This window comes from Morone saxatilis, unplaced genomic scaffold, assembly GCF_004916995.1.
Source record: "Morone saxatilis isolate NCDOM2014 unplaced genomic scaffold, NCSU_SB_2.0 Contig18, whole genome shotgun sequence".
Lineage (NCBI taxonomy): Eukaryota > Metazoa > Chordata > Actinopteri > Moronidae > Morone > Morone saxatilis.
Genome location: NW_023339740.1, coordinates 10,800,513 through 10,813,415, shown reverse-complemented (window position 1 = coordinate 10,813,415; position 12,903 = coordinate 10,800,513). Strand labels below are relative to the sequence as shown.

General features: G+C 39.5%; 3 protein-coding genes across 4 annotated transcripts; 1 reads left to right on the top strand and 2 right to left on the bottom strand.

Annotated features, from left to right (window-relative positions):
- Positions 1-1,628: 1,628 nt before the first annotated feature.
- On the bottom strand, positions 1,629-4,121 carry tmem167b (transmembrane protein 167B). Its single transcript, XM_035662761.1, has 3 exons — positions 3,976-4,121; positions 3,145-3,276; positions 1,629-2,400 (listed from the first exon to the last, which is right to left on the bottom strand). The coding sequence occupies exons 1-3, from the start codon at positions 3,983-3,985 to the stop codon at positions 2,318-2,320; spliced, it is 225 nt and encodes a 74-aa protein (XP_035518654.1). The 5' UTR covers positions 3,986-4,121; the 3' UTR covers positions 1,629-2,317.
- A 2,782-nt stretch (positions 4,122-6,903) lies between these two features.
- Positions 6,904-8,009, top strand: LOC118327859 (protein FAM107B). Its single transcript, XM_035661349.1, has 3 exons — positions 6,904-7,040; positions 7,595-7,739; positions 7,908-8,009. Exons 1-3 carry the CDS (start codon positions 6,904-6,906, stop codon positions 8,007-8,009), a joined length of 384 nt encoding a protein of 127 aa, XP_035517242.1.
- A 379-nt stretch (positions 8,010-8,388) lies between these two features.
- b3galt6 (UDP-Gal:betaGal beta 1,3-galactosyltransferase polypeptide 6) lies at positions 8,389-12,895 on the bottom strand. Of its 2 annotated transcripts, none has more exons than XM_035661346.1 (2): positions 12,333-12,895; positions 8,389-11,754 (listed from the first exon to the last, which is right to left on the bottom strand). In XM_035661346.1, the coding sequence occupies exon 2, from the start codon at positions 11,742-11,744 to the stop codon at positions 10,725-10,727; it is 1,020 nt and encodes a 339-aa protein (XP_035517239.1). In that variant the 5' UTR covers positions 11,745-11,754; positions 12,333-12,895; the 3' UTR covers positions 8,389-10,724. The 2 variants fall into 2 exon arrangements, with proteins under 2 accessions (XP_035517239.1, XP_035517238.1); XM_035661345.1 differs by having other exon boundaries at positions 12,323-12,889.
- Positions 12,896-12,903: the final 8 nt, after the last annotated feature.

The window sequence follows — 12,903 nt, the reverse complement described above, 5'->3', positions numbered from 1 at the left end:
TATCTATCTATCTATCTATCGTAAACAAAATAATGCACATTGGCTGTAATATTATTGGACCCAGGGACTTTGTTTTACTACTAAATCACAATTATGTAATTACGATTTTAAGATAAGTAAAACATGTCGATCAATGTAAAACATAATGACTTGATTGCACAGGTACCAGTATTCACCCTTTTATTATGGCACAGGCCTAAATATAGCAAGAGCCATCATTTCTTTATTAGCTGCATAATTAGTTAAAAGGAAATCACCTGTGCGTAAACAAGGTCAGACAAGAAACGGTGAGTGGATTGGTCAGTATGTATATATAATAATAATAAAATACTGTCTGAATTTAATTTAGCTGCTTCTGCTTTCAGTTTTCAATAAAAAGGAAATATGGTACAGTTACACATCTACTAATGGCAGGTTTGTGAAGAGGGCACTAGTGGCAGAAGCCAGCAAGAGGCTTATAGCATGTGTAAATAATGCATAGGGTTCATTGGGTGAGATTAACACCCAAAGACTCAGCGTGTAACAGGACATCTCTGTTTGTTCCCATTTTCCAGGAGCACTAAATCACCAGCGCAGAGCAGTACAGTACAATAGTACATACAAATAGTGCTGCCTGGGTGCTTCTCCAGTCCCAGTTTGTTGGAAAATAACATCTGACCTGTTTGAAAAAAATTATATGGGAGAATGAAAATCCCAATGCCCTATGCCCTTAAATTGTGGGGATTTCTCTGGGGATTCTCTGTAGCAGTCCCTGGTGGGTTTGTGAGGGGGGAAATGAATAAATACAGAGATATATTGGGAGGAAAGATGAGATGATGAGATATGACTTATTTTACAGAAAGACCTCAAACATGAAGTCAACGCTGCACATACCATAGATGGCTTTAAAAATTAATTATGTTATTGTCCAGGAAGGGCCAAAATTAGTCCTCTGGCCTCAGTCCAATCCAGAGTTTGTGGCAGGAGTTCAGATCTTCTGGTCACTCAGTCCTAATGTGTCCGGACAGAGCTTAAGCAGTTTTGCAAAGAATGGGGGATAAACTGCATTGACCAGAGATGCAAATCTTACACAGATCTATACACATACAATAGACTCAAGGATGTAACTGCTATCAAAACTACCTCAACTAAATATTAACTTGCAGAAGGTGAATACGTATACATTCAATCATTCCAGTTTTTACTTGATTTAGAAGATGTTTGTACTTTATTTGTGTTGATTAGTGCCAAAAAACAGCATATATGTATAGAGGCACTAAATGTCACTGAGACCTGACATTTGTTTCTTAAAGACAACAAAGACAGAATTGTCTGATTAATGTTTTACTCAAAATTGCATTGCATCCCTTCCCAAAACAATTTCTTCTTTAAAAAAATAAAAAATAAGGTGGCAGAATTAAACTTAACAGCATGTAATTAAGATGGCATTAGAAGCACCATCCCTATTTGGCATTGCATTTAATCTTCAGGCATGTCTGATATAGTGATTTCATTTTCACAATTAGTTGAGTTATTACTCTGAGACACTCTACAATTGTGATAGAACGTCCTGCGTGTTCTATTTTTAACCATTTCTGACATCTAAAACATGTTATCTAGTATTAGATGTCAAAGAAAATACAACATACACCTGTGCAAAATGTGTATTTCAAATCTAAAACAAAGAGATACAAAACAGCACTGTTAAGAAAAGATAAGAGATGCATAAAAGTAAAATATTGTGTACACAAGAACATCTTAATATATTAGCTTTGTTTATCTTCCCCTCCACCCTTGACAGAAGAAGTGATAGAGAAAAAAAACAGTATTGGTGGGAGCAAGCAGAATTGATCATTGTCATTTTGATCAAACATAACCTCTGACAAATCTCTATTGGTCATATCTTTTCCCAAATATATATACAGCTAGGCTAATTTTAGGTTGTATACAGGTATAACACACACGCTGCCCTTCAATCTCCTGCATCCTTCAGCATAAATATTTCTGGGGTGTGGATGGAGACAACCAACATTATAACCCTACAACAGAATGATACCATGTGACCCAACAGGCTCTCTCCTCTGTAATAACTGTGGGGTAGATAGAGGATGCCCTTCATGTCTGTAGTGCACCCACATTATTAAGGGAGGAATGATGTACCCAGTCACCAGAAGGGGGCAGCACCGGCTAGTCTTTTACATGGGTCCACAGGGCCAGGGGTTTCATCAGTCATGTAATCCAAGAGGAGTCCCACAACAAGGATTAGCACATGAACACAGAGATGAGTCCATTCCCAGTCTGCACCCGTCCAGTCTTTTCCAGTCCAGTCTGTTTCTTCTCATTTCAAGAAGACAATGTAGAAAGCCGTAGCCAAACAGGAAGCCGCCACGGCAATGTGAAGCCGTGTCCCAATTATCGCCGCTGAGAAGAGAGATGGAGGATCGAGGGGTGAGTGTAGAAAGGTCAACCACACACATACAGAACAAGGACAATATAGTAAACCATGTAAACATGTGTGTTATTAGTGTGGTCTGAAAATATTCAAGAAAAAAATAAAACTTTATTCGTCATTGTACTGCTGTGCAAGACATCAACAAAACAGATTTGGGCAGTGCTTGTACTTGTTACAGCAGTAAGAGGACAGGTGGATTAATAACATTAACAATGGCTTGGTTCCATTTAAGGACCCAGTAAGCCAGTGAACCAGCATACACACACCTGAGCTGGGAAAACCATATGGGCTGCAACATTTATTAATGTTATTAATTACACTCTCCCTGCTATGAAATGTCAAAATGCCATTTGTGAAAAAGGTGCATCAGTACAATGATGCTGAATGCAAACACAAGACAACGAAGTGACAAAGATATGGCAAAGTTCCACACTGCTAATGTTGCAGGTGGAGTGGATGGAAGATGTTTTTTTTTTTAATCTACAGATGTTGAAACACCTTTCCACTGTAACATACATCTCTTTTTCTCCCCAGTAACATATGTAGTAGACGCCAAAGACACAATTGACATCTTCCACCCTTTCATAAATGATTTAGGTGGAACCACTTGTTAAAGAATCAACTCTCAGGTTTTAGGTATTGCCATAGGGAGTTTTGAGTAGAAAGCATGTGTTGAAAGAGCATATTGTATCATTCATTATAAACATATCTACCTTTGTAGAAGACGCCCCACACTCCTTTCTTCTCTGACAGCAGCCAGCTGTTGAGGCGAGGCACCTTTTTAAGGTATGCACAGGTGCAGATGAACAGCAGCCCAAACACCAAGATGCCGTCGAAAGAGTACACTGTCGGAAGAAGTGTAATACAATATCACACAGTCTGCTCAGGTTAGTCACACAGCACAAGACTAAATCTGTAAACTGAATTAAATGAGACAAAAATAACCACAGAAATATAATGTGAAGAAACGCGGGAGTTTAGCGCCATTAATTTAGCATCACAGAGTAATTAAAAGAATAACACAAACCCCTGTCCACCATTATCCTACATGTACCAGCTCTGACTCTGTTAAGTAGCTTAACAATAACGCACAACAGCAGAAAGAGGCCGATACTGTCAGGACTAACGTCAGTTAACGTGACATTCTTGCGGGTTTTCTTTATTTTCTTCTGTGTGTGTTGTTGTTGATTAGCTGGTTGTCTGATTTGTTTAGCATTAGCCACCGATACCTAGTTAGCAAGAAACCCTGAAGCCTGACAAAAAAAATACGATGTTACTAGCATAAAATGTTTGAAGACACTAGCTTTTCGCTAAGGACGGCAGACTCTGCAGTGAATCTGCGATGATACCACAGTTGAAATGAGTAAATATGTAGTAGTTTTGGTGTCAGCAGACGAGCAGTGCTGCCCAGGGCCACGTCTACACCTAACGTAGGCTAACCTAGCTTCAATGTTAGCCTCCCGTTCAAGAAGTAGCTCCTTTAACTTTCATGTCCTGTTGTGCTACAGACACTTCGCAGCTGGGTGCATAATACAGTAACCTACCATTTGTCATGTTCGCAGTTTGCTCCTTGACGATGTTATATGACTGTTTCTTCCTTTACATTAGCAATACATCATGTTTTAAAGTGGAGATATAATGCAGTCAGTCGCTTGACATTTCCGGTTTCACTGGCTTACGATCTTCTTTTAGGTTTTATGTTTGTTGTTGTTCATCTACCATCACTGCCATCTACTGGAATGTATGAGCTACACATTTATATTCATCCATACAATTACGTTACTGATATACGATGATAATGAACATTTAACTTAAAACCTTAAGCATCTGATAGTTTTATCGTATTCATCTTCCCATAAATTTCACCATGGTAACCTTCAGTTCATACAGTGAGGGGGTAAGAACAAGTTCATTATATTCTAACACAATCCAGAGTTATTAATCAAAAACCAAAAGACCTAAAACTGAACACACTGAACTATTTGGGGCCAAAAGGCCACTTAAAAGATAGAAACGTATTTTTTCAAAAATATTGTTCATTAAGTATATTGTCATCAACATGTTTAAGATGTTTTAATAAAAAGGGTTGAATTCAATAAACAACGTAAGGACAAAATATGGCCAATTTTTGTTGTGTTTCTCTTGTAAAGATGGTTAAATGGTCCCTTACACCCCCTCCTCTACTGTAGAAGGAAGACAACGGCAGGATTAACAAAGTGGTGAAAAATGCTGGCTCTGCTGCAGCTCTGAACACGGACACACCTTGGGCAGAAGGCTACAGGGGGAAGGATGAGGATTAAACTGAGCTTCAACCCACACTACAATGAGCTGACATCACTATACAGCCACATCCACCTCATCCCCCAGGGTCCACCATGGAGCAATTTGTGCTGACAGCCACCAGCCATTCCTGAGTGCTTTCAGTCTGAATATCTCAGTCACAGCCACTCAAGAGGGTACTGAATCAGGGTACCTGAGATGCTCGGTGTCATTTTACAATTTGCTCCTGACTAACAAACTCAAAATAAATAGCCTATACAGTTTAAAGCATATATCAATAAAAATAGTAACACTATATCTGCCATACTGTGCATATGCTCTACCACCCCTGTTTCAAAACCGAAAGGCATCACGGTCAGGCTGAAAAAATGTTGTTGAAAAAGTTTTTTATCACAATGTGTACTGTATTTTTATTACATGCCTTAACCTCGGCTTTCTGCTTAACTACAGCCATCATTTTTTTTTTACATTGCATGTATATATCTGCTACATTTCACATATGTATTGATTAGTCCCAATTTATTATTTTCACTCGGGTAATACTATGCATGTTTTTCATCGCAAGCAACATCTACTGCCGCTTTTTGGAAAATCCTCTTACCATCGTCATTTGCACTTTGTTCATGCTTAATCCCTACATTTCTATTTAATATGTTGTAGGGCTGAAATTATTTGTCTTTGCTACACTGACCTGATTTTGCCTCAGGGCCATGGAAATATCCTCATGGTCTGTTTCACCGTGATATTTTTACATCTCAAATATAATTTGAAGGCAGCAGGACAGTACTGTGTAACTCTATATTGTGGGAAAACTAGATTAAAGATAGATTTAACACTACATTAGAATTTAAGTGAATCTGGAATATACCTCACTCCCCTCAGTGTGTGTGATAATTGTTGGATCCACAAAGTACAAGCACAAAAGCCATATTTGTTTTGTTGGTATTTCAGGCTGCATTATCCTAATCAGTGTTATTGCATTACATTATCCTAATCCCTTCATATGTTATTCCTGCCTCAGAGACAACAGGAGTTTCTCTCCTGATGGGAACAAGGGTGGAACAAAGGGTTGTAGGACAGTTAATAAGATTTGATCACAGGACAGTGTAGCACACCTGTTTAGATCAGCCTCACTGTAGCTGCAGCTCACTGTGCACCCTGAGAACAACAGTAAGCTTCTGCTCCTTCTCCTCAACCATTTGCTTCTGCGTAAACAGCACATCTCACTTTCCAGCAATGCGTCTTTACAACAGCACACAGGTGAGACAGTTTTTATCATTACTTCTGTGGTGTGATGTGATGTTAGTAATGATGTGGATAACAACTGGAAGTTAGTAAATGATTTATCATAACCTGAGGGGGAAATCATCTGATTATGCCTAATGATATCTGAGTTGGGCGATGTTTGTTCTGGGCTCAGGTTTTCAAAGAATGGAAGAAGATTAGGACTTCAAAAACTGTGATAAAGTTGAAATAACATTTATTTTCATAACAGGAAGCTCATACTACAGCCTTTATATGTAGAGCTGATAATATTCATAAACCATGTTGATTTTATTTTGCACATTTTCTTGTATTTTTTATAGGTTTATGAAAGACACTAAACTGACTGAAAGCATAATTTGTGACCGTCCTTTAATCCATTAAACATATCAACTAAGTAGCTTCTTGTTTTTGAAAACATACATCAGTGGATTTTTAATGTAATATACAACTTGTTCCTACAACAAAATACTATAAACTGTCATATCATCTCAACAATGACTTCCTCTTCATGTGGATGTGAGTATTTAAAGAGGTGTTGACAAAGTGTGGTCTGTGTGAATTTGCATGTTTTAAGGCTAAAAAAATATACAAAAGATCTTTACATCAATTCAATTTTGCAAATGGAATTGACTTACTTTCCTGCTGTTCTTCATTCAGGCATCACAAAAAACAGGTCTTCAAAGTAGAAGAGGTAAGATAAACTCAAGTTTATATTGCTTTAGTGAATCAAAGAAACAAATGAAATGATCTTCTCATTTAGTCAGAAGTTATAGCCGATCACTTTCAAAGTCACTCTTATAAGACATAACTTTAACATAAGAAACAACATTTTTTTTTAAACATTTAACTACATAAAGATAAAAGACTGACAAGGATATGTGACTGTGTGTGCTGGCTTGTGTATGGCAGAGAGACATCACTGCTGGATGGTCCCACCACGCCAGGTAACAGAGAGTCAGCAACAGGAGGGTGGTGACCTCATCAAACCCATGCTGCCAAATCCTGTACTGGCTTCTCACCAACACAGAGCCCTTCACCGAGAGCTGCTATTCTGCTACAGACGGTGAGAAAACACTGAGCTCCGTACCTGCTGTCTCTGATCAGGTCACATAGGCCGCGGGTACATGCTTATCCATGTACACAAAAATGAGATATTATTCAAGGAACTCTTGATCAGCATTTTATTCGCCTCCTGCCACAGTCAGAGAATCCTCTTTCCAGCCGGCCAGAGTTGTGGCCGGGGGTAAGCAGCATGTTTAGGTGGCGTTTAACACCGATCAAGTCAAAGGTAAAACACCTTGCTAGAGATCAATGCTAATCCATCTACAGAGCCAAGTCAGTCCTCTTAATCTCTAAACAAAAACAATATAACTACCTAAAAATCTACAGAATGTGGTTTTTGGTTTGTGAAGTAGTAAAAAAAGTTAGGAACCCAACAATATTTATTCCAAATATGATATGATTACTCAACATAAACCCCAGACTTCATCAGCTGAATTGAGAATTGCTTTCCATTGAAATACATTCACAATACTCCAGGTAAGAAGTTTTATGCGGTTTTTGGTTGCTTATCCTCATTTAGAGATCCAATCTTATTTTTTTCCCATGTGTCATCAGAGGTCTACTACCCAGAAAACAGCCGGAGCTGCAGCGTGTGCTGGAACAGAAACAGAGAGAGCAACACAAGCAGAGAGAGCTGGCCCTCTGTCCTCCCTCTGACTTGGAGGTGAAGCTATGCACGAGACAGCAGAGAATGCAAATGGTAAGGACGTTAGCAAAGAAGGGAATACGGCATACAGTAACCTCATTATGACAGCATTTGTAATAATCTATTTAGTCTTTGGGCATGTGTGAACAAGCCTGTAGATATTGGCAAATGTACAATCTCATTAAGGAGGATGTCCAAACACAGATGTTACCTGTCTTGCAGTACCAGCCGGAGGAGAAGAAGAGGAGTGAGAGCCGGCAGAATGAACCAGAGTTTGTTCGTGTGAGAGGAACCCTGAAACGTAGCCAAACGTTTTCCTCGTGACGACCAGACAAACAGTTAGCAGACAAGTTCCCACTATCAGTAAAAAGGAGAATCATTTTTGATTGACAACTGCGTATTTTTCAGATTGGAATAATCAAAACTGATTTATTTTGAGAGTAATGTTTAAGCATAATGGATCAATTTATTGATAATATTGAGTTAAAATTTTGAAGTTTGAAGTTTAAGCCATCAAGCCAAAAAAGCGTGTTTTTACGTTAGAACCATTTGTTAATGGCTATATTAAGTTTTGTTTAAAAATCATTTATCAAGTCTTCTTGGTAGCAGTTCTGCCTTTTGTAGAGACTTTTACAACATGTTTGCATTCAACTATGACACATCCTTTTATACAATGACTATATAAGAATATAAATGACAAAAATACATTGAAAGTTTTTAATAAAACATCCAGGGAGGCTGACCATGTACGTAAAAACGAACACTGAAACTTAAGTTGTGTTCTGCTAGTGACAACAGTGAAAAATAATCATGTCATTGTTCATAAAAACGTAACAGCGGTCATTAAAATGAACTTGGATGTGGCTCTTTTTGCAGCACTCCTCATCTGTTTGTGCTCCAACATATCGTACCCTTTAAATCAACGCTGTACACATTTCACAAGTTTTGGGACACAGCTACTGACATCACATCATTGAATACTCATGGACTTTAAAATGATATTTCTATTTAAAAAAAAAAGTGCCAGCTGGTAGTCTATATCAAGTTTTTCAGTCTGAATCTGCAAACAAACATTCACAAATAACTTGATATCCATGAACAGTAAATGTACTGACTTAAACTTTAAAGGTTCCATACGTAAATCTCTGAAGCATTTTACATATTATTATTATAGTATTAATTAAGGTGGTGATCTGGCTACCTTTACGTTTGTAGGTTACTTTGCCGGCTGTCACTGCGGGGGCAGCCAGCGCCGGATAACGTTATTCAGCTAGCTGGCTAACCTTAGCTTGCTCGCTCGCTAACGTGAGATGAGTTGATATGTCAGTTGGCTAACGTTAGCTTGCAAAATTTTTTCCCAGCTAACATGATCCATGATACTAACTTATGTAGTATGACAAACTGTGTTGATTTTAGCCAACAATAAATTATGTAACGGAAACAAAACAAACGATTGCTGGAGGCAGGGGCATCCAGCTAGCTAAATGTAGCCTGAGCTAAGCTGGGGTTGGCCGGCTGGCTGTGGCTTGGCTGCGTGTTGTGTGTCTGGCATTGGTTGCTTCATGATGTTGGCTGATGGGATTTGTAAACAGCAAGCTGGTTAGTAGCATGAAGTCAATGGTCCAAAAAAATACTGCAACATTGCAGACTGTAATGTTATTCTAAATATGACTGTAACTGTATTTTCCAGTGTTCAGTCTTGTGTACGGTATGTCCCCTTTGGCCGACGGCTAGGATGATGCTAGCTTGTGCCCGGACTGTGTACAGAGTGCTAATGCGAGCAACATGTTGTTGACTGCAGTTTCCTTAACAGCCACTGGTGTCACTATTAACAACAGTTTTCTGAAAGTTATATATAGAACCTTTAAATTTTAGACTGTTTCAGGAATAAGAAGGCCTGCTGAATAAAGCACATTAAACCATTTTCTCTTACATTCTTTGTACCTCCAAAACACATGACACTTTGTGTACCATTAGCAGTAAACAAAGGTTTTACATTTAAAAAGTTAACATTTCTTGTCCATTAATTCTGTGAATTATATATATATATATATGACCCCCCCCCCCAACAAATTTATAAATACAAACTCTACTCACAAACAGCAACCACAGCCACTGTGCTTCTGTCCCAGCTCAATATCAGTGTGTTGTGTTTGCTGCAGAATAAATTAACAATAAATAAAATACAAAACAATTTGCTTTCACAAAAAATGTAGACATCATGGCAGGATAAGAATCTCCCATCTGTGTTTCACTGTACTATCTACTACACTGAAATAACCTTAAACATATCTCATAGTGCTGGAAAATATTAAGCAAAAGGTACAGCAGAAGAAGCACTGACAGAGGAGAGAAGTAGGCCACCAGAGTGGTAAACTGTAGGTAAGGAGAGCACTGACATAAGCATGGGTCCAAATAACAAGGCCAAAGGAGTTTACAAGTCAAAAAGGACACTAGGCTGAAGTTAGCTTCCTACTTAAGAGTTATGGGATATGGATTTTGAGTGAATTCTCTGTTGTTACTCCACTTAAAGTTCTGTTTCCAAAAACAGAAAAAATGTGTGATTCAATTACTTGTTCTTCATCCAGACCACATCAAACGGATTTGGTAAACCTTTATTAGGTTTGTGAAAACTGAAAAAGAGGTAATGTCATTACTTTTCCTCCATCTAGACAACATTAGACCAGATCTAGCTCAAAAACCACCATGCCTAAATTTGTCAAACCTATACTTAATGAACATGAAAACTCTAAAAGTTCCCTATAGTGTTTTTTTAACCTGCTCTTGCACGGTCTACATGACGAAAAAACATTGAAATCACCCTTTTTTTGTTATCGGCATGAGAATAATGGTTCTCTGAATCTGAAAATAGTTTTTTTAAACAGGATTAAGGCATTTTTTATGATATCTGGGACCCGTCACACAACTTTAAATAGTGTAACAATGGAGAATTGGTTAAAAAACATTATGTCTTAATCTTTTCCCAACTCAAATAATACAAATCAGAAGCCAACTTCAGCCTTGTAAAAAGGACAAAAATTAAGGAATGCCATCCTTCCTTTGGCAGCACTGTGAGGGTGGCACACTCCAGTCATACACATACGATAATCGCAGCTTGACTTCCTCCTTGCAGAGCCTGCCATCACGCTGCAGAGTCTGGTGTTTTTCCAACATGTCCTCCAAGCTCTGCTTATGTGTCACCAGGTATTTGTTGTTGCAACCACGCGATTTGTACTCTGTGTCAAAGCGTGGGTCATGTGTCCGCCGAACATCCACTGGTGCCAGCCAGGCACCCAGTGACACATCCTCACTCTGCCACGTCTTGAAGTACCCTGCGTTAAGATGCACATAATGCACCAGGTCAGCTGAGAGGATGTATCCGCCACCCAGTGCATAGGGCAGGTAGTAGTCACAAAGCTCCCAAGAGCTTTCTCGCCACTTCCCCGCTGTTTTCACTCGCCCCCTCCCTGAGAAGAAGCCCCAGTACAACCGATTAGGCTCTTTCCCCTTCAGTTCCTCCTTCAGGAGGTCCAAGCGAGCAAATGTGTCATCATCTGCTTTGAAGACAAACTTGAACTCCACATTCTGGTCCAGCCAGGAGTACATGTGCAACAGCTTCAGAGTTAAGTTCTCGTAAGAATCTCGCAAGTCAGGCAGCAAGAGCAAGTCCTTGTGCCGCCCTTGCTCGGTGTTAAGATTCTGAAGGTCCTCATTGGGAAGTCCCTGAGTTCCCACCACAAACATGGCCCGAACATCAGAGTCCCGCTTGGCCAGCCACGTGCTGCGGATGATACTCCTCCGCTCTGTGTACTTAGGTCCGGTTGTGATGAGGACCACAAGGAATGCTGAGGAGTCTTTGGATGTGGAGGGGGCATTAGGCTGCTCTGGACGGGGCTGCAAAGCATTGGCATGAGGGGCTAGGCCAGGAGGATCCTGGTGGCCCTGTTTCAGGGTTTCTGAGGTACATTTGGCCAAGAAGACCAGAACTACAGCAAAGCTGCACACAGTACCGATGACCAGCGCCGTCTTGTGGCGGCACACGAGACGCAAGAGATTCATGGTGCTGAGTCTGGGGTGAAAACACAAATGATTGTTAGTATTAATGTAAATATAAATATCAGGTCAATCATCAAAACACCCAAATTATAGTTTGCAGCCATACATTTCTGCAAGCAATCATCAGAAAACTGAGAAGCAAAAGCAAACTGTTTGACTTATAAAAGACTTATTTGTGTTTCTCATTGTATAATTTAAATATATGTCTAACTGAAGATGCAGTTATTAATCACACAGCACTGATTATTTGCTATTTTACGGCTGTGTTTGCAGACATGGCAGATGTAAACAAACACGTACGAGCATCAGAAAGGATGGCCAATGTGTCGTTCAGTGTCAGCCTGTGTACATTCAATCCCTGGGTTTTAAAGTTTGGTACTGAGGTTACCATTTTTTGCATTAGGATGCCATATTTTGCCTCGGATAACTGCAGCTATCGAGCAAGTAACCATCGCCTCAGCTGCACAGCCAGGATTGTTTAGCACCACCTGCTTGCTAAACTTAGTAGTAGAACTGTAGCCTGTATGCATGTGTCACATCAATGTTGTAAGCATGAATAATTAGAAGTATGTGTTAGTTACCTTAGCTTACCGAAAAGTACCTGTCCGGTGATAGATACAGCCAGGGCGGGCCACAGAGAGCAGCTTTGCAGAGCTAACGCTAGCTACCGAGATAAGACCCTCTGCGCACTTTGTAGGCTCACTGCAGTCAATGCAAACACACACAAGTTGCTCATATTGCTCTAAACGGGAGATTGGAACCACTAAGTCCAGCGGCGTCGGTCAGACAGGTTACTATAAGCAGCTTAAATCGTCCGCTGGGTGAGTTGAGCCCGGTACCGATGTGTTCATTATTTGTCTCGTAGTGTAAACCAAAATCAGTTCTGTGTGGCCGTGACGACGAGGAAACGGAAGTGAAGCCCCCGAAAAAAGGGAATATTAAAAACACCACAAAATAAACACTCATATGGACAAATGTTTAGTTTTTCTTTCTATAATTGTTGCTCTAATTGGAACAAATGACATACAAGCTGCACAAAAATAAACAAACTCTTAGCTTAACTTTTTGGACTTTTTTGCAATACAGAATCACAGTTGCATTCATTTAAAAAAAAAAATAACAGTGCAGCGAAAACGTTGTCTTTGTTAAATATGGCAACTGT

Coding starts and splice junctions, on each gene's coding strand:
- tmem167b (XM_035662761.1), bottom strand. Junction 2,401..3,144: donor GTGGGGCGTCTTCTACAAAG/GTAGATATGTTT, acceptor CTCTCTTCTCAG/CGGCGATAATTGGGACACGG.
- LOC118327859 (XM_035661349.1), top strand. CDS start 6,904: ATGGTCCCACCACGCCAGGTAACAGAGAGTCAGCAACAGGAGGGTGGT. Junction 7,041..7,594: donor CTGCTATTCTGCTACAGACG/GTGAGAAAACAC, acceptor ATGTGTCATCAG/AGGTCTACTACCCAGAAAAC. Junction 7,740..7,907: donor GACAGCAGAGAATGCAAATG/GTAAGGACGTTA, acceptor CCTGTCTTGCAG/TACCAGCCGGAGGAGAAGAA.
- b3galt6 (XM_035661346.1), bottom strand. CDS start 11,744: ATGAATCTCTTGCGTCTCGTGTGCCGCCACAAGACGGCGCTGGTCATC.